Below are 22,607 nucleotides of genomic sequence, written 5' to 3'. Positions count from 1 at the left end.
AGAAAATAAAATACTTAAAAAAAACTTTTTAAAAAACCACGTTTTTCTTGTGGACTAAAAAGTAGAAAATAACTATTTACATACATTTGATGACAAAAAACGTGGGTCGGGCAGATGGGTCGGGAAATTTGATGGTGAACGTACCCACGTTTTTTGTCATCAAATGTATGTAAATAGTTATTTTCTACTTTTTAGTCCACAAGAAAAACGTGGTTTTTTAAAAAGTTTTTTTTAAGTATTTTATTTACTCTATTTTCGGTTTCTAAAATATCGATATTTCGGTACCTTTTCAGTCAGGTAGACGAAATTTTATACATAGGTACATGATGTTTCTCTCTTGACTCTTTTAAAAATTTTGATGATTTCCGGTGACCGAAAGTAGTACTTCCGATTTCTCAAAAAAAAAACCCGATTACTTTGCTCGTTATTTGCGTTTATTTTGTGCACAATTATTTTAATAATTATTAATAAAAGAAAACATGTCGATAACACTATTGCTCTGGAAGTGCCATTCTCCTTACTGTTATATTAGAATATACGATAACGTTTTGGGAGATCAGTCCTGCTTTTTTAAAAATAGTTGATCATGGATCTGTAATGGTAATTTAGGGGTATATTTTTTTGTTTATTTCTGCATGCGTTACTTAATGGGATAGAATGCACATAGTTGTCAGGCTAATTAGAGTTCGTCTTTAACTTTCATATTCAGTGTAGATATGTTAACAGTTTCTCAATTCCTACTTCTCATATACGTAGATACGATCAGATAAAATATAGGCTAAGATAAACTGAGCTCAATGTATTTATTATAGATTTATATGAATGTAGAGAGACTGAAAACACATTAGTAAAAAAATACGGGTAGTTACAAACAAGATTTTAAAAAGATTTTAAAATTATATTTTTTCCTTAAGAAAAATAATGGTTTACTTGCGGAGAATAAACAGGAAATCTTTAAAATTCCAAGTCTTTTTATAATTAATTCATACTTTGATCATGCGGCTTGAAAAAGATCCATTACCAGACCACAAAGACGAGTCTCTGGAAAAACGGATGGCTTTCATCAGATGGTAGGGACAAACCTTGCTGTCGTCTCTTGGGTATTGGTGTTCTGTGACGTCGGTTGGTGTTCTGTGTTGTCGGTTCTACCTGCTTTCACTGGTGTCTGCGGGTGATTTAAGTTCTACCTGCATGAACTGATGCTCTTTTAAGTCATATCATGACATTGGTGTCCAGGGTTTCATTCAGATATTTTTTTCCGGGATCAGGGGTGGGTGGGGGGGACTTAAAACTTTCACGAGGAATGGGCGAACTTAAACTTCCGGGAGAGGGGAGCGGACACTGGTTAAAGTTTATATTTGCTATATAAATTATACATTATTAAAACTTTGTTCAGGGGCTGGGTGGTGGGTATGCTCCATACGTTCAGAGAAGAGGCGTAGTGACCCTTCCCGGCGCCCGGGGACAAACTTAAATTGCCCCATCCCCATCGGCAGCAAATTTTCAATTTACTTTCGATTTGCACACCCCCCCCCCCCTTCAAACTTTCGATTTGCACCCCCCCCCCCCTCGATACGACTCTGGTTCTGAGCTCTGGTTTGCCTAGAATCTATCGCTGTTCTGAATGTACTTAATACACCAGATAAAATAGTTCAAATCTAATCCCCTCAATACAATGAGTTCATTAACATGGAGATTTTCTTAATTAACTTTAAGACAAAACCTCACCGGATTTTTTTCTAGTTCACCTTTATAAAGACTAACAAACTTAGATGAGGAGGGTTTTTTTTATAAAGAGCAACCATTTAAAAAAAAAAAAAAACATGTTGTATACATTGTAAAACGAAAATAAACAACATAGAAATAGCAACAAAACAAATAACTCTTTTGTTTTGTTTGTAAATTTAAATGACAGTTGGGTGAATATTCACTTTTAAATGTATTTACAAGCCTCTATATACTGCAAACATAACAAAACATCGACCATGTTTGTTCAAGTCAAGAATTTCCATGCATACAGCGATGTGTGAGCGTGTGTTCACTTTCTCTAAAACTAAAACACTTGCTATTATTCTTTTGCAATCGCGTTTGTTATTGAGATAATTTTTACATTTAAATTTTCCATTTTGTCATTTTAAAATCATACTAGGTAGTGCTGGTTTTAATGCTGTTGTAACTATTTTGGGTCGTAGTGAGTGGAAGGGAGGGGGGCTGAAACTTATATATTTATGCATACTGATGATACAAAAAGGCTATTGAGGTTGAGACATCATCATTTTCCCCCGTTCGCGTTCAAGTCGCATGAGGCAGATGAAGTAGAGTTCATCTGTTTCAGTCACCTCGGCATATGAAGGGATAGGTGATCAGCACTATGCCCAGCCGCCTTTACTTTCCCTAACGTGAGTGAGATACACTTCAGAGCTTGGTGGCATCGGGGACGTTCTACTGACTTGAACCCGGATTCGAACTCGAGACTGTCGGTTTAGCAGTCTAGATGAAGATTGAATACTGTCTTTAAAAAAATGTTGCGATTAAAGGTAATAAAAATAATTCAAGACCTATAACCTATGTTTAAAAGTTACCCCCCCCCCCCCCCACCGCCCTCCTTCCCAACTCCTACTAAGATTGTTATTTCCCTCTGTTGTGAGTATTAGTTACAAAACTCTGAGCTAATTTGATCCACCACTCGCAGCGAGACTTCTCTTAGAGCTGGCCTCTGGGGAGTTCGCTGATGTAATTTTGCTGTTCGTGAAGAAACTCGCCCGGCAACAGGGGAGACGTTAGGGTCAGTCTCCAGACAAGCGTGGACGCAATGACCGGATGTGACGACACCAATGGGAATGAAAGAACGGTACTGATATGTTACTCCCGTAATAAGAGTTAGCCATTTCGTAGGCAAAGTATGAAATGTGGGAAGGACTACGACCATGTTTAGTTGTGAAGTGGTTTTTAATGTATTTATTTTATTTTATTTTTTGCACAGTAGTGTCCATAGTTTATTTTCTTGTAAGAATTGATAATGGGGGGAAAACCATTTAAAACCACATACACTCGCCACATAGTTATAGAATTAAAACTGTTATATGTTTACCTTAATAATGTCTACCACATTATTTAAAGTCAATATGTTTTGGTGTTGTTGTTTTTGTTTGTAACTAAATAATATTTAAAAAAAAAATTTAATCGTTGATAAACTGTATTGGGATTCAATAAGTAATCATCCTTGTTTGAGAAAACATTAGTAGAAACTACTATAATAGCGAATTATTATGTGACTAATCATTTAAATGATCATGTTTTTTTAGAACTTTCATTAACTTTTACAAAAATATTTTTAATGTTCACGAAATTTAAAATTTATCGCTAGTTTAATGATTCTCTTAAGAACGATAATTGTTAATTTTAGATAATTTAAAGTTCAGGGATGATTTTTTAAATAAAAACAGAATCGGTTTTACTAAGGTGTATTAAAACAACACACACTTAAAGTTCTGTAACCTTTCCATGTTCAGAACGTTCGATGAACTAACCATTCGTTTTGACTCAAAAGTTCTTGCAGACGTTTACAATCTAATTTCGCTGACAAGCTACGACACGCCCACTCTAGACTGGAACAATCAGATTATACTCTCCAGAATGTTCCACGCCCGCTAATATGATAAGGAAGACTAAATCTAAACGCCCATTTATTTTTTGTAAGCCCCCATTCCAAAACTCTTCATTAGATTAATCTACAAGGAGTGGTCTTCTTTTACTGCATTACTAAAGAAGTGAATTCGATTCATCAAGAAATATTTCCCATTTTAAACTTGACGAGAGCTTCATCAGATATAGATTATTTTTACAACAAGCACATAGATTAAATAAAACGCCTTTATAAAAATCAAGCGCATGTTTTAAATGATAGATAGATAGTGTAACTTTGACACGGAGAAGGAACGGGTTTTTATTTTATTTTTTATTTTTCTGTTTCATGTTTTACTTGGCCTCGTCTTTAACACAACTTAATTAAAGCGTAAACTAATTAAACTTCCTGGGGAGTTAATGACTTGACAGGATCTAATGTGAATTAAAGACATTCGCTGCGACCGACAAAACAATTTTAAAAAAAAACTTTTTAAAACTCCAGTTGTGTTTTTTTAGACGTTATCTAAAACACGTTTCTTTAAATCGATTACAGAAAGTAATTCCCCGCTTGATTAAAACCTTTCAACTTTAACGCTTATCGATTTGATGCCTGGTTAAAGTAGAGGTTAAAGCGAGCGTTAAACAGTTAATTGGAGTCAAAACATGATTCTATGTTCTACGGCGTTTGTGACAATTTTGGACTCAGCTAATTAATGACAATAAAAAACTTCTCGGGTTAAAATTGGTAATTAATGGATAAATGGACACAACTTGTGTATTTCTTCATTTCCTCCTACGCGATTAATTAGGTTTTTGATGATTGAAACTTATAATAAAACTCCTTGCGAGATTAAAAGTGGCATTTCAACAGCCTCTGCTACTCCAACCCCTCTCACTTCAGTCCCTCTCACTTCATTCCCTCTCACTTCAGTCCCTAACTTCAGTCCCTCTTCTTTCAGTCCCTCTCACTTCAGTCCCTCTCACTTCAGTCCCTCTCAGTTTAGTCCCTCTCTCTTCAGTCCCTCTCACCCCAACCACTCTCCCTTCAGTCCCTCTCACCCCAACCCCTCTCCCTTCAGTCCCTCTCCCTTCAGTCCCTCTCCCTTCAGTCCCTCTCCCTTCAGTCCCTCTCCCTTCAGTCCCTCTCCCTTCAGTCCCTCTCCCTTCAGTCCCTCTCCCTTCAGTCCCTCTCCCTTCAGTCCCTCTCCCTTCAGTCCCTCTCCCTTCAGCCCCTCTCCCTTCAGTCCCTCTCCCTTCAGTCCCTCTCCCTTCAGTCCCTCTCCCTTCAGTCCCTCTCCCTTCAGTCCCTCTCACACCAACCCCTCTCCCTTCAGTCCCTCCCACCCCAACCCCTCTCCCATCAGTCCCTCTCACTTCAGTCCCTCTCCCTTTTTGTCCCTCTCAGTTCAGTCCCTCTCCCTTCAGTCCCTCTCACTTCAGTCTCTCTCCCTTCAACCCCTTACACTTCAGTCCCTCTAACTTCAGTCCCCTCCTTCTGACATCTGATGTTGTCCACAGAACTACAGAGGTAGAACTATATTAACTAGAATTTTTACTCTAACATCTAACTCGATTTAAGCGTAACTTTTAAACATAATTTACTGCTGTAACGAACCCATAACATTCTCATGCTTTTAAATGTTTGTTAAAAATTATCTCTATGAGCACGAAAGTCTTCTAGGTTTGAATTTCATTAAATCCCTATTGGAAACTAATATCTTCCCATTTCCTACCTCCTTAATCCTCCGCAATAATCTCTCTCATTTCCCATCGGTGACCTCCTCCAACCAACGCACCATTTCCCATAAACTCCAACTTTCATCAATTAACGATTTCTTAGACTCCCAATTTCTCACCAGCTTCTAATTTCCTACTAAACATCCCATTATCACACCGACTTCCCATTCCCCAAATTCCCCTATTTCCCACGAGTATTCAAATTCTCACCACCTTCCCCATCCCACAAACTTCCCATTTTTCCGCCTCGATAAGGAACTCCCAACATCATTCACCCTCATAAATTGTTAATAATGCAAACAACTCGCTTTAATCAATGCTAATCGAACCCTCAATCAACAATAGGACCGCGTCATGGTTGGCGATATATTTGCTATCGATTTAAAACGTAGCCTCGAGGTCAGTAATTAACACGACGCTAGTATTGGACTATTTACAGAAAATCTCATCTAGTTGTTAAATTATCGATAACTGTTCAAGTGATATTAATTACAATGATAATGGGAGTCAAGATGGTGGCTATGGGAAGGTCAATGTTATTCATTCATGTTGGATAAAAAAAAACTACACGACCCGAAAATTATTTCATTTCTGAAAGAAGAAAGTTATGATATATATAATTTTTATTTGAGTCGATTAAATATCTATTATGATTTAACTTAGAGATTCCTCTAAGACTTAGCGACCCACTGGGCAGATGAAGTTGAGTTCGTATGTTCATTGACCTCGGCATATTAAGTGATGGTGTGGCCAGTACTATTCCGAGCCGACTTTTACTTTCTCGAACGTTAGGTGGACTCAGTGACGTCATAACGTCACTAGTCCGCAGCGAGATTTGAACTCGGGATTTTACGGCTAGCAATCAAACCTTCTACTATTCGACCATGCCGTCCCACTACTGTTTAATCGATACATCAAAATAGTTCTATAACATCCCCCCGCCCCCTTCTCTTCGCATAAAGTGGTCATTCATTGGCGGTTGTTTGCTTTAAAATTGTTTGTTCGTCATGTAATATTTGGAGACAGTGATAAACAAAGCTGCATGTAGTTCAATGGTGAACTACAATGATGCTGAGTAAATTATAAGACCAGAGGGAAGGGTAGTAAAACATTGCAATTTTTTAATTTCTGAAAAATAGTAGTAAACATAGAGAGTGGTGATTGCGGGAATTATTTGTAAACAAAAAATCTCACTTAAAAAATAATTATTTAAAGGAAAAAAACGTTTATGATATCCACAAATCCCAAAAACAAAATCACAAATGAAAAAAATGCATTAAATTTTTTTAAAATAACCCAACTGTCGTAACCTTACTAAAGCTATTTGACGGTATGATTAAAATTAAAGGATACAACTTCCATTATTGTGACAGCATAGTTGAGACTTAGAGCGCACGACTACTAACCTGAAAGTCTCGAGTTCAATTCCGGACTCGAGACCGTTAGAAGTCCCTTTGTGGTTTCAACTATTATAAGTACCTACCTCACGTTAGATAAAGTAAAGTCAATCCTAAGGCTAAACACATCATTCCTCCATGGGCTGAAATCACAGGATCACGTATTATCTACCTCATCTACCTCACTGACAGCGAAAAAAGTACAAGACCCAACACATTGACGGCTAAGGACCAAATTAAAACACGCAGTGGCCAGCTATTTTTTGTTGCTGTTGTTGTCGATGTCAGTAACTAAAGGCCAGCCGCTACAAACTACACCAGACCACCAGGAAGTATACCAAGTTACCGATCCAGGGAGAAACTCATCTTCTCCAATAGCTGACAACATTGCGTGATCACAGCTCATTTACATAACACGGCCGGAGACTGCTTTGTTTGTTTGTATAAAGTAAGGTTTACCCAGCGTTGGTTAGTTGTTGTTTCATTAGTTATACAGGAACTAAGTAGGTATGCTAAACACACTGATGCAGCAAACATACTAAATATATTACATGTATATTACAAGTGTATATATATATATATATATATATATATATATATATATATATATATATATATATATATATATATATATATATATGTGTGTATATGTATATATGTATATATATATATATATATATATATATATATATATATATTTATGCATGCATGCATATATATATATGTGTGTGTGTATATATACATATATATTTATGTATATATTTATATATTTATATGTTTATATATATATATATATATATATATATATATATATATATATATATATATATATATATATATACATATATATATATATATATATATATATATATATATATATATATATATATATATATATATATATATATACTAGGGATCTGATAGAGAAATCGAATATCCAGCGAAGAAGTCCGTGAAAAGATCACTAATGTGATTGGTCCCTTTGAGACTCTACTGAGCCCAGTCAAAACAATAAAAAACGGAGATGTTATGAGAGTGTCACACGAAACAAAGGCTTATCTAAAACAATAATGCAAGGCACTGTGCCAGGATGGAGAAGAAATGAAAAACGTCTCTCGATAGATGATCAAAGGCTGAACTGGGCTGCCCGTTTAAGCGCCATCCATAGCAGCAGAGGACTTGAATAAAAGGCGAAAAGTTATGAGAAAAACAGCAGTGGTGCCACAACGACCCCAATATATATATATATATATATATATATATATATATATATATATATATATATATATATATATATGTATATGTATATATATATATATATATATATATATATATATATATATATATATATAATAGTAATTGGTTTATGTAAAATTAACAACTAGCCCTGGTAGATCAGATAAATTAAGGACCGACAACTCTAATCAGAAAGAACAACCCCAGAATAACGCTGAAGACATCTACCGCTTCAATTATCCCCCACTTAAAGAACGCAAGAGCCAGAATTAAATACAATTAATCAGGGTAAGCCGGGACTTACTTCCGATTTGGTGACAACGGATTTTCCTCCAAGTACCCGGCTGTCACGGTAGGTGACAGAGTTACCGGTCATGAAGCCGGCTGTAGGATAGTTGACAAGAGTTGTCGGCCATGATATCAGCTTTAGCGTTGTGGCTCGAGTGCCACTGGACGTCTTCGAGTGTCCGGCTAATTAGGAAACAACAAATTGACCAGCCAATCCATTTCTGCCATTAGATTACCCCTAATTGATTATTCTTTGAAGTGGAGAGTACTTGTATTCGAGTTGGCAGTTGAAGTTTTGGAACTAGGTTTAATGTTAATATGGGACGGCAGAACGCAGAACTTACATATGGGAAAGTAAAGGGCATAGAGCTGACCACACCACACTATACCTTCATATGCCGTGGTCACCAAAATCAGATAAATTATACTTCAACTGCTTTATTGATCGTCGGGTATGAAAGATTTATATTTTTTTTAAATTAGAAATGAAACCTAAATTTTCTTATGGTTTTATGTGTACAGTAGCTAAAACTGTGCTCCATTTTAAGGCTTGATTCTGTAGCAGAGTTTCTTCAAGACATCTCTTCGCTCCGCCCCCTCCTCCCCTTGAAGAAAGTCTACCCCCCCCCCCCCTGAACGAAATGGAATTTATATAGAAAATATATACTTTTACCAGTGTCCGCCCACCGCTCCCCCTCTACCCGGAGAAAAAAGTCTGAAAGAAACACTGATCTGTAGTAAATAGGCTTATAAGCATAATTTTTCCTTAATCTAAAAACTTCACTCAACAATGTTTGTAGCAAACTTTTTTTTTTCTCTTAGAAAAATAAAACTCCATAATTTTATTTTGTTTGTGGCGAAATTCTTTTTCCAATTTTACTACAGTTTACCAAAATTAAACTTAAAAGACACGTTTTAAAAACACCCACACGTTCGGAATGATCAGTTTTCCCCAAACAGCGAAACAAAAAAAAATCTGAAAACCTAAGAAATCGTTCATTACAACCCTATAGAAATATGATAGGTCTTGATTAAAACATGTAGCGCATACGTCCGGTAACTCTGGTCAATTTTCTTCTTTCATGACCGAAGATTTCCTGCCAGTCAACTGACCCACGATTCCCTCCCCTAAATTGGATGTTGTCATGTTAACCTAACGTCATCCTTACAAATTTTTTTTTTGTTTTCTTTCATGAATCTGATTCGCCTCTGTTAATTAAAACAAATGCGTTGAAACCGTTATTTTATACACTCGTATTTTTGAACGACGGCTTTTTAATATCTCGCGATCCAAAACCTGTGATTGGATCAGCACTAAGGCAGGGTGAGATGAAAATAGAAACTTGAAGTTATAATAAAAAAGAGCAATTATGAGCAGCACAAGACACGCCTACATTGGCGTAAAACAAATTACCGCGCGCTAGCATTGCTTTATTAAAATAATCAATCAAAGTTTGCTAAAACAGAGAACGTAATTAATGTGTTGATAAGACAATAAATTATATCTTTTTGTAAGTTTTGACAAAATTATTTAAGGTTTCTAACCATATTTTTTCCCGCTGTGGCTTAAATTTCTTCAACATTTTTTTAATGTTAAGAATATGATGATCGTATTACCTTTCAGGCCTGTAGTATGTATGGTAAATTGCAGTACAGTTAATTTGTTTATTTATGTGATTGATATATACATGCAGACAGAGTTTCTTTCAGACACTTTTCTCCGAGGGGTGGGGTGGAAGGGGCGTATTTGAATTTCCTGATATCGGAGGGGGTAGGGGTGGAGACACTGGGGGGTTGATATTTTCAGGGGGGGTGGGGCGGACACTGGTAAAGTAGGCCTATATATTTTCTATATAAATTCGATGTCGTTCGGGAGGGGGGGTAGATGCCTGGAAGAAACCCTGCTCCTAACACCGTTGCAATCCATTATAATATTAAAATTCTACAACTAAATGTTTAAATTATTAAAGACACAAATCTATTACAAGTAAATCTAGTAGCGGTAACAATCACATAGATGTGGTTAATCCAACATGGCAAAGTTTTTAAATGATATACAAATTTCCTTTAAAAAGAAGGATATGTATTATTTTAAAAGTATATAAAAAGGTACATCTTTTTCCCTAACGGCGTTAAGTATTAAAAATTTCAGCACACAGATTTCGCGCGGAGATAGGAATAATAATAAAATAACTTCTTAAACTGGATTACCTCCCTTCCCGGTAGCATCACATTCGAAGCTTACATGAAGCCTCCTGTCTCCCACAAAAGGGGAAGCTATTTGAAAAGTTCATTTCCGTTTTCAGGCTGCCAAACAAACTTGTTTCTTGAAGGCATGTATGTCTGGATTCAGCATGGAACCAAACAGGAACAGGACGAATACAGAAGATATGCAAAGATGAGTTGGGGCATCCTCAGACTAATGCAGGGGATATTGATCAGCAGCAAAAAATTATTTTAAAAAAAAATGTGTGCATTTTATTTTTTAACAGGATATTTGGAGATGAGATCTGTTTAGCTTGTTTATTATCATCATACAGGATATCTGTGGGAAATTATATTGGCCGCATCTGCAGTCAGATGACATGAAAAATGTGTTTTCAATTTTAATTTTTATCTAGATTACCTCTATACTAAAATAAATTTATAAGATGAGGGGGAAAATTTCTGTGGGTAAGAAAACTAACAAATATTTAACATTCTCAACTAAAATAATTTTAAATTATTTTACAACAATATTTACAGAAACCTTTAGCAGCCTTATCCTAACAAAAGAAAACAATTGAACACATGGTAAAACAATTAAGATAATGAAAATTTCAACATAATAAACTCTGTAAACACAAAACTCACAAACAATAAGATTAAGTAAATATGAACGAAAAAAAAAAAAACACAGCACAATAAAATTAAATAATGTAAACATTACAAAGCTAGGAAACATACAATAAAATTTGATAACAAAGGGAAAATTCCAAATAAAGAGACAACTTGGGGGATATATTTAAATGCACTTTTTATTAACATATTTTTTTTTAAATTGAATTTATTTTAAAACAATTAACTTTTTTAAACATGTACAGTTTTGTTACAAAACTATGTACAACAAATTCAGCCACATATTAAAATTATGCAACTGTGACTTCTGCACTTGGATTAAAATATATCAACAATGCGGGACAAACATTGATACCCGATATGAGTATCAGTTAAAAAGATAATTTAACAACACATTTGGTTGAAAAGATGATGTAAGAATGTAATTCCCTGAAATAATAACAACAATGTAACAAGGTATTGGTACATTGTAATTTTAAAGATCCATTTCAACTTAGGTTAAATTGCAAGTACAAAGAAATTTTGTATTTTTAAAGTCAGTACCTCCACAGAAACATTTTATTAATTCATTAAATTATATAATAACAAAATACTTTTCAAATAAAGTATCTGATCAACAAATATAACAAATCATTAACAAAACCAATTCAACAAATTAAATACAAGCTGCCCAGAGTGAGTGAAACAAAGAATTAAAAATCGTCAATGATCGAAACGGATACCACATTATCTCCCCTGACGAACATCTGATTGCAATGTCTGATTAAAACATTCTCATCCGGCACACCTAACATCAATGCCTCCCTCTCAAAAGGTGAGAGCGGGGCTTTCAACTCAGCATAGATACTTTGTATTCGCCGTAGCTTTTTGTCAATATCCTTAACCACAACTGCTACTCCAGAGCCTGTTTGTTTCAGGGTGGTTTGAGTATTTTTTATGGTGGAGTGGCATTCCTTGAGTTTTGTGAATGAGTCGCCTCCCTTAGCAGGCTGAGTGAACTGAGATGAGGGTTGCATCTGGGCTTCATTTTCCTTTTGGGATACAGTAGACAGGATTTTATGCAAATCTGTGATTTTAACGTCCGGTATTATCCTGAGCTCTTGCAAACTTCCACTGGCTTTTGCTACATCTACATTTGAAGCAGACAGTTCCAGTTTATATTTTGTAGCGTACTCATCTCTTTCTTTCTCGAGGGTACCTTTAGCAGCCAAAAGCTTGTGGGATATTCTCTACATTGAAAAAGTTACAAAAAATTATTTACAAATTCTGTTTAGTTAAAGCTTGTTTAGTTTTCATTATTTGTTTCATTTCTTCTTCTTCGTTCTTAATTATTAGTGTTGAAGGGGATCGAGATTTATCTGCCAGTGGGTTTAAACTCGAGACTTTGTTCGAATTTATCAACCATAAGCTTTTTGCCGACTCGACCACGCCTCCAACACAATTAAGCGTTACGTGTCAACTGGTTATGCGCCATTGAGGCCATTGACTCCGATTTCAGCCTGCTTTTCTTTTTGGATTTGCTTCCATAGCCTTTGTCCAACCAAGAACAAACTACAAGGCAGCAGTTGTTTAATTTTGGAGTTGTCTCTCCTAGAAGAGTGGCTGTCCCCAGCTAATGAGCCTCATCTGCCCGAGGGTTCGAACTCGACTTTTCGGTTTAGCAACCATGAGCTTTACCGACTCGACCACGCCGACCCCTTGTTTCATTTAGTTTAGTTATTTAGTTAAGTTTCTATATTTGTAAAAGAATTATACTGGTTTAAGTAAATTAAAGCTGTGTTAAGGCTTTTGGTTGAGGAAAGATAAGTGTAACTTACTGCTCTAATTTTACCAAGTGCTACAGGTCTTTTGTAGATCTCATCAACATCAATTAGGGCCTGAAAAAAATCAAGAGTATGATTAAAACCATAATGTAACCTTCAGGCTTCTTAATCTAAATCATGTTAATATACATTTTCGCAGAAATTTTAACAAAATCGTAAAATTACTTAGAATTAGATGAGTCTGAAAATAAGTAGGATGTACATTAATTGAAGAGACCTACACCTACATATAACTAAGGTAAAAATATTGAGGACAAGAATCTGATTAACAACTTATATGTTTAGCTATTTGATTTAGTCTTGATGCAGATCTTCACATATTATTTTCTACTTTGTTATTCGATTCTCCTAATATAGTTTCTCACACGTCACTATCACTTGTCCAAACAAAATTTTTCCTAGTTTTTTTTTAATCATATGAGAATGTGGGTAAATGAAAAAAAATAATCTCTAGTATTGAAAAAACTAATGTATTGTAATATATCTGTGGTTGAGGGAAACAAGGGCAGGTTGATGCTGTAAAGGTTAACCATGATCAAATACATCAGCACAGAGATTAAGATTCAAGTCTGATCTTAAAACCAAAATTTCTAAATAATTTTGAAGAACATTTTTACACCTTTTAGAACAGGTATTTTTTTACTTTAAAGTCTTAATTAAAACCAAATTGATGGATTTATTTGAATGTCACATTTTAAAGCTTAGTAATAACAAAACAAATCACTAATAAATTTTATATTTAAAAATCAGATTTCATATCCAGCAAAAGTGTATTTAGCTTGAATTAAAATAAAGTGAATTAAAAAATTAAAATGTGAAAACATTAACTTTAAATATATTCTATTTTCTTTACCTACAAGGTCTTGATTATCGAACTTACCATGTTGAAATACTTGTCAAAAGCCACAATGTAACCCCTACAAATGCTCCTAACTGACACTGCACCTCTTGTCTTTACTCTAACATGTAAACGTTCCTGTACACAACGTGTAAGCATACTTAAGGGACCAGTAACTGAAGAAGAAAAAAAAAAACAGAGGTATTAAACTGATGTGATTAAGATGGATTTATTATATTTTATTGAAAAAAATCCTGAACTTACAATTTTCCATTCTTGTAAAAACATTGCGCTGGCTGTCTACTTTACTCTCAGAACTGCTTGCAGAAGGAATAGAAGGACTCTTGAATCGCTCTTTACTCTTTCTTGGTTCTTCCAAGTTTTTTACGCTGTTCGTGGACAGGGATGTTTGTTCTACCTGGTGAAATATTTATTAAATTTAGGGGTCCTTCAAGCACGTTGTCCACAAATATTGAAAAGAAACCTAAAAATAAAAAAAACAATCTGCTAAGTAAGAAGTCCCCAGATGACACTTTTATTTACCGGGAGGTTTTAAAATTTAATTTATTTGTATAGTTTTCACTACTCATTTTTCTCAAAAATCACATATTTTAACTACTTTTTATTTTTCTTAAAATGTCAGTTTTTATCAAGATTCAAAATAGAACTGGTTAGGAACCTTTATCTCAATATGTACTTGATATATTTCTTTAAAATTTTCTATACATGCTCACTAAACACTGCTTAAAAAGATAGATAACAATCAGTACTGTATTATTAAAACTTTTTATTTAAAAAATAAATGGCTATGTCTACTCCTCATTTTTAAGGCAGATTTTAAGTTTCACGTTTTAAAAATTCAATTTTTGTTATTTTCTTACGATTATAGTCTAAAATGTTTATTTGGATGTATATTATTTGTGGTTTAAATTCTATACCCTTCTGTCTAATACACCTTATTTTCTGTGTTATTAATATAGCTGCTGTATTGTGTTTCCTCTATACTTATGAAGTCAAAATGACACTGTCTTTATGTTTCCTGACCTGTAACTAAACTTAGACATTTATAATTCTAATATCTCTGTGTCAGTGTGGCTAACTTGATGGTACCACAATCAAAAGATAAGGATTCAAATCCCACAAAGTTATTTTAGTTCACGATGCAATAGGTAATTCAGACACAGGATTTGTATTGACCTTTATCTTTGTTACCAATACAACTCAGAATTATTTTACAGAGTATATATTAAATGTAGGTCTGTAGTTGTGGTATTACGATTTATTTATTGTTTTACATTACAGTATTGTAATTTTTTGGTTTCACCCCACCCTATCTTTTACCAGACATTTAAGGTTGAATGTAACTTTAAATTTGATTTAGATAAAAAGATGACGTTTTCTCCTTTTAATTGATAGTTTAATATAAAGTGTGCAATAAAAGAATCTTAGTCATTTTGTAAGCAGTAAGTAGGTGATGTGTTTTTTGCCCTCCATTAAAATTGGGTTAAAATGGTTGCATGTGAATTTTAATACAAAGCACTTGCATGCTGAACATTTATCCACTTTCTTAGTGATCCAATTAAAATAAAAACACCTTAGTATAACTAGACACAACAAATTTTTAAAGTTTAATATATTATTTATTTTACTATTGTAATAAAAAAGTGTATTATATATACATTATATATCTATAATATAAGCGGGCTGAGCGTGTGTCAGTCCTTCCTTCTGTCATCGCTATAGATTTTGGAACCATAAAAGTAAACATCGCACCATGCTGTGCTTTTCAGTGCACCGCAGTGTCTTATTATAGGTAATAGAGTAGGGTTTCTTTATATAACGGCATAGAGCTATTTTATAATTTCCACTGTTTGTACAATTTTGCATAACGTAAAGAGAATATTAAATACACGCACATTGCTAAAACATATTAAAAGGATCAATGTCAAATATCGTTTTCGTTAATATTCCCAGAAAAAGTGGATACATATTAATAACATAATAACAGTACGGTAGAAAAATCTAATTAAACTTCTTAGTAATTTTGCCAATGGAGGTAATTCAAAGACAAACTGAACTCACGCTAAAAATGTGAATGCGAAATCTGCAAGACGGAATAATTGTTGGAATAATATAATTAGCAAAATGTGAATGCAAATTATGCAGACGTGTAAGAGTACATTATTGTTGGAATATTATTATTAGCATTGATTGATAAAAGGCTATCTTTTATTTATTTTATTCACTGAATGTACTGTTTACTAATTATAATTTTTAATCAACTATTCTCCATTACATATTCTCCATTAATGGTTAAGTCATCACGTTCATTAGGTGCGCAATGGTTTTAGTCATGAAACTTTATTGTAAATTTTTAAAAGTACTGAAAAAAATGCATGAATTTATAAAGTGCAATATGGTCGGTAAAACACTGATATTCTTAATACTGACTTTAATTTATTTGCGGAAAAGCTAGGGGTTTTATAACAGAGGCGTAGCAAGAGGGGGGGGGGTGGAAATCGAAAGTTTCAGGGAGGTGGGAGGGTGTAAATCGAAATTTTCCGCCGGCGCTCGGAAAGGGCGCGATTTGGCGCTACGGGATAGACTGTGAGCAATATGCCTTTATGATTACATTTAAATTGAGTTTATGTTGAGTGTTGTGTTTGTTTTTTCGTTTTTGCTTTTTCTTTGCGTTCGTTTGTGTTGTATTTAGTTTTGTTCTGTTCCCAACTTGGTACATTTAAAAAAGATTTACCATGTGTTGTGGTTGTGTTGTGGTTGTGTTGTGGTTGTGTTGTGGTTGTGTTGTGGTTGTGTTGTGATTGTGTTGTGGTTGTAATGTGGTTGTGTTGTGGTTGCGTTTTGTTTGTGTTTGTGTTGTGTTTTTGTTTGTTTTGTTCTGTTCCAAAGTTGGTATATTTTAAAAAGATTTACCGTGGCGGAGCATGGGATGCAGCTAGTATATATATATAGAACAAACCTACACAACATATTCTGGAAACAGATGATAGCAAGTGTAATTGTAAAAACAGACACAGTATGGCAGTTCAATAGAAAAAGCTCTTTAATAAAAAAAAATGCAAATAAAAAAATATGAAAACATTAAAGTACAGAAAAGTTAAGAGACCAACCAACAATTATTACAAAACCAAGCAGTTACACACTTTTTCGCTCTAAAACCAACACAAGGATACTAGTACCAACACAAACATCTATCACACAAAACCATCTTTAAAACACTGTCATCAAACTCATTGCACTCATAAGATCTAAACATGATTTTTCTTTTGTGCAGACATCCTATTTTGAAAAAAAAAACCAGGCATCCTTAGTAAATGCAGACTCTATGACTATACAATAACTAAACACAGTGCCTTTGAATTCCCCAACAGGTTTAAAATCATCTTTACAAAGGCATTTTAATATCTGTACTCATAATTAAAGACAATATGCTCTGAGATTTCCCGACTTCTAGACTAGATTGGTAGACAGATTGAGGCAACTGTGTCTTTCTTTTGCGCAGTGTAAAGAGCAGCTTTGGTCATGGCCAACGCTTTGTCTAAAACAATATTTCCAAACACTGAGCTTGCAGTATCAAAATAGCAATCACTTATTGTGGTGGGACCATCATTTCTTTCTTTCTTCTTTTTCTTTGTTCTTAATTTTAGTGTTGGAAGGGATTGAGGCCATTGACTCCAATTTCAGCCTGCTTTTCTTTTTGTATTTGCTTCCATAGCCTTTGTCCAACCAAGAACAAGCTACTAGTCAGCAGTTGATTGATTGTGGAGTTGGTCTCTCCTAGAAGAGTGGCTGTCCCCAGCTAACGAGTATCATCTGCCCGAGGGTTCAAACTCGAGACTTTACAGTTTAGCAGCCATGAGCTTTACTGACTCGACCACACCGACCCCCTACCATCATTTCAATGTCAACGTCTTGTGCTAAGACTGCTTGTGTGGTTAATACCCCCCCCCCCCCCCAACCCATCAGATTTACCATCACAATCTAAACCAGCTCTTATCATGATACCAACATCTACAGCTGGATCCTGCTCATCATCCACGTTCGTTGGACACCTCCAAAGTCTGAGAGTTGTTTCCAAAAATCTCATTTTGTCTTTGAAATCTTGCTGGCCTTGCACTGCCAAAAAATTGGCAATGTCCATACAAAGTGTTTTTGCTTCAACATAGCATCCTTACTGTGTATTTTTTGCAGAGAAGGTAGGCATTGCCTGTCAACCATAGAAAAGGCAAATGATGTAACTATGGGTGGGCCACTTTTAAAAAAACAATGTGGCAGTAGCTCAGGACAAAATTCTGGAAGACATAATGATCACCGCACAACAAAAATTTGCCTACATGGTAATGTCTTTTTAACAACAAATGAGCAGCTGCACTGAGTGGAAGTTAGTCGTTACAAAAACTTGTTCTTTAAAAACAACCTTAACCATTAATGTCCCGTAACGCCCGCTGCCGCCCGACACCGTTAATGTCCCGTAACGCCCGCTGCCGCCCGCTTACAATACGCATAGAAAAATTAAATTTGTTTCATTAAAATTTGGCCTACAAATCCTAATTTTTAACTAAACAGGAAGTCGGATACTTTCAGCATCCTTTTCCGGTCTTCTAATTTCAATGGCGCTTTTGAAAGATAAAAAATAATAGTTTCTTTCTATCTCGAAATTTTAGACTCATCTGTCCTATTTTTGATAGATTTAATATTAAAAATAAAATAAAATAATGCCTCTAAACGTATCTAGGCATGTATTTTATGAATTATATATCTTAAACATAACCAAATTGATATTTAACTGTTAAATTCGATGCATAGTTGTTTAGACAAAAATAAATAAAGTTGACTACCGAAAATGACCTGTTTTGAATTTTCTCCGACATATTTTTTTTTTTTGCAAATACCTATATGTTAAATACTGACATATTTGGTATCAGTTTTTAGAGCATTCATTTCTCTACAATATAAGATTTTTTTAAATTTAATTAGTTATTTACTGAAATGAGTTTTATTGATTGCTGTAAAATTAGTCATTTAATCATTTAGAGTTATTCCCCTTACGCTGGGACTCCATAGTTGGTAAACTTGGAGATGCTATGGGAGATTAATGGTTAAACTTGTTCTTGTCTTCTGAATTCAAGGAGTACTGTACACGCCTTGATGCTCTTAGCTGACTAATCATAAGCAAGGCAGCAAAAGCTGTGGCCAGATTCTCCATTTGATTTATACACTCATCATACTCTGAAGACGTATGATGCACAGTATTTGCTGCTTTCACACTAACACACTCAGCTAGCAGCATTTACAGTTGTCAAAGGTCAAAAGCTTCTGCAATGCAGATGTGAATGGCAAATGATGCATTAAACATTTTTTTTTATTTATGTGTGATACAACTCCAGATGGTTCGTCGTCGTTGCATGGAGCTACAAAACATTTGAATTTGCAGAAGCCAATCACAGATGTGCCTTGCTCTACCAGTTGGTTGAAAAATACTCCACCACACTTTCAGGGAGTGAGGCCTTCATGTCTTGTGTGATTGCATCAAAATCACTGACAGATTCTGTGTGGACCTGTGTCATGAAGGTATAAAAAATTGGATGGACCTGGTCTGAGGGTATATTTTTTCTTAAATGCCTGCATGATATGAAAGTGGCATAGATTAACGGACATGCCAGGAAATAAGTCACCTAGTGCTGATATTTCCAACAGATCTTTAACTATAATAAAAGATTTGATATTGTTGACTTCAATGTTTACTTAACAGTGACAAGCAATGTGCGATTGAGCCCCTGTCTTCATTCTGGATGAAACCATGAAGAACTGGTATAACCCTACATTCTATGGCCATTAGAGTCAGGAATGGATACATGTAACACTCTCGCCATATCACTTGTCATGTAAGCCTAGTACTTGAAGTTACCATCTTCAGAAAACCCTTACAACACACAACTGCCATTTGCAGATGGATCTTCTAAAATTTTCCCAGTCTGAGCTGCATCTGTACTGGATTTCTTTGGAATTTTAGCCTTTAGGTTGTAAATATCCCTGGGTAAAAAGTCTCCACCAATGTGTTCCTCGAGTGCTTGTTGAACTTGAACTTCAAATGCCTGGATTGTATTCAGAGATACCAACATGCATGTTGCATCATCTAGTGCACTTTCCTTCCCGTTCTCTGGGTACAGGTGACACATCTGGAAAATAATGTTTTTTATTAAAAACATTGTAAAGGTATAATGCAACAAGAGTATTGTTTCTTTTCACCTGTAATACTACACTCAAATGAGCAAAGGAGAATCAAATACTAAACTAAATACCACTTTGTAAAAAAAGATTTCCTGATGTTGGAGACCATAACTTGACGGAGACAACAGTCAAGTCATGTTGAATAATAAAGAGTAAGCTAAACTGACCTCTTTGAATACAAGATGTCCAGTATGTTGAATGGTAATTTTGAGCCATGAAGGTCCTCTTTTTGCAACCACCTTTATTTAAGTAGGACATCCCACTTTGAAAGAACTGAAGAGAAATGAGTAGTAAAATAGAGCCTTTGCTTTGAGTGTAGATTGACATACAACAAGCACAAGTATAATGTACTTTAAAAAAATGAGATAAGTACTTAAAAAGTATCATTGTTTAGTGTGGATTATTTAAATAAGTATGCAAAGAACCAATTAATTGTCTCCTTACAAATATTTAGACCGGACACTGGATCCTTAACAAATTTTTAAAAAGTTAGAGTAGGCCTACTAAGACGTAGACCGTCCCTGAGTCCACCCAACTCAGATGGGTACCTAACTCAAGTTAGGGAAAGTAAAGGCGGCTGGGCATAGTGCTGACCACACAATCTCTTCATATGCCGAGGTCACAGAAACAAGTGAACTCTACTTCACTTGCCCCATAGACCGTCAGGTTTGTAAGGGAAACTTTACTTTTTACTAAGACAAAACACTACACATGATTTATAAAATCTAACAGTACCCTTATGGATTTTGATTGTTCTCAAAATCTGTAAATGTAAATCTATATAACTGCTAAACATCTTTATTTTACAATAATCTTGATCTAGAATAGAGGTACTTACCACTGTGATTTTCTTTGTCCAGTAGAAGTTTTTCCATGTCAGTTGGTACCTTGTTTACTACATAATACAAGATATTTATATTTCAAATGATCCAGATTCGGATCTTTGATTTTTTTTCTGAGGGCCTTTTTGTGAAGCGAACAGTATTTTCTTTTGAAAAAAATCACAAGCTTTTCTTCAATGGATGCAAAAGTTTTGAATACAGGTCCATTTTGAAAATGAGAATAACACTGAACTAGGATAGAATGCAGACCAAAATTTCTAGCGTGAATTAGCCATGTGACTGGTCAGATGCTTTTTAAATAATATATGCCATATTTTTTCTTATGGTTTTTAAGGTAATACCAAACAAACAAAAAAAGTAAAGATAGGTTTCAAATCAGGAATAGATTCATTGGGAGTCTGGCGTGATATTGACTTCAAAATTTAACAAAATTTTTATTATTATATGTATTTGAAATTCTCTCAACATAGAAAGCTTTGAACATGAAAGATAAGTAAATAACAAAAAAAAATTTAAATCTGATTTTCCACACATTTTAATACAGGTTTTGTAAATACGTAGCCTAACTAAAAATAAATTTAACTAATAATAAAAATAATTACACTGGATCACAATAGTGCCCGCAGCAATAGGGTCCTGATAGTGTCCGATGCTAATTTGCTATACAGACACGGGTCCCTATTGTGGCAGTGGCTATTTGGAACCTAGTCTGAATAGCCACTTCCTTCATCCAACATAGAAGGCCCTGCCTTAAGAATTGCCATATAGCAGGTCGACTCCGACATCAGCCTGCTTATATTTCTGGATTTTAATCACAGGGCTTTTAAACTAAATTATTTCAGTTAGGCCTATATAAAACTGAACCAGCTTGGGCTTTAATTTCCTGCTAAGTTTTCTTATAGTATTTTATATAGGCCTAGAGGTCAATTAAAAAATAATTTAACTTTTACTTCTTAGGCTAGGCCTAAATCTTATTATTAGGCCTAGGCTAATAAAGTTTAGGCCTAATTTCTTTAACAGCAAGATTTTTAGACCGCAAGGGGTGCGACATTGTTGTTCCTAAACTACACTATCTAGTCTAGTAACCACTAATGAACCACAGTTACAGTCAGTTACAGTACATGAGTACAAGTTAGTACAAACCTTTTTTGTAACATTTTTTTGGAGCCCTAGGTCAGTAACTGACTCAGTAACAGTTGTTACTGTTGGATGCGTTGGTAATGAAGTTAATGTTTTCCTATGTGTCTCAGCTGAATTAGATTTAACAGTTTTTGAAGGATTTAATTTTTTTGCTTCAACCGTCTGCGATTCCAGAGTTTTTGGACTTGCGCTTTCAACTTTCTTTTTAAGCAGTCGGCGGCGTTCAACTGCTTCTTGATAAGTGGAAACGCCAGTAAACGATTTAATTTCAGGATGTGGAACCTGAATATTATCTGAAAATAATGCACGTTCAGGGTTGAAATTTGCGGAAAAAAAATCCAACTCTTCATCTTTTACAGGATTTAATTCAACGTCTAGATCTAGATCTGATTTGCTAGAACTTGTAGAGACGTTATTATTTGAGGGAGCCGCCATGTTTTAACATTTTAGTGCATAGTGGTTTCCCTTTCAAAACAAAATTCCTCAGTTTCGTATTTAATTGCTTTACTAGACAAGGATACATATAACATTAAATACAATGTTCTTTTCAGTAAATTATGTATTGTATTCCCAGAAAATGTATAAATTT

The 22,607-nt window shown here is 34.7% G+C and overlaps 1 protein-coding gene across 1 annotated transcript; it reads right to left on the bottom strand.

Annotated features, from left to right (window-relative positions):
* Positions 1-11,284: 11,284 nt before the first annotated feature.
* LOC131939264 (U7 snRNA-associated Sm-like protein LSm11) lies at positions 11,285-22,462 on the bottom strand. The gene is made up of 5 exons (XM_059297467.1): positions 22,022-22,462; positions 14,049-14,202; positions 13,827-13,960; positions 12,941-13,000; positions 11,285-12,352 (listed from the first exon to the last, which is right to left on the bottom strand). The coding sequence occupies exons 1-5, from the start codon at positions 22,451-22,453 to the stop codon at positions 11,816-11,818; spliced, it is 1,317 nt and encodes a 438-aa protein (XP_059153450.1). The 5' UTR covers positions 22,454-22,462; the 3' UTR covers positions 11,285-11,815.
* Positions 22,463-22,607: the final 145 nt, after the last annotated feature.

This window comes from Physella acuta, unplaced genomic scaffold, assembly GCF_028476545.2.
Source record: "Physella acuta isolate Inbredline_101_S28 unplaced genomic scaffold, ASM2847654v3 ptg000272l, whole genome shotgun sequence".
Lineage (NCBI taxonomy): Eukaryota > Metazoa > Mollusca > Gastropoda > Physidae > Physella > Physella acuta.
This window is presented reverse-complemented; position numbering and strand designations above follow the sequence as displayed.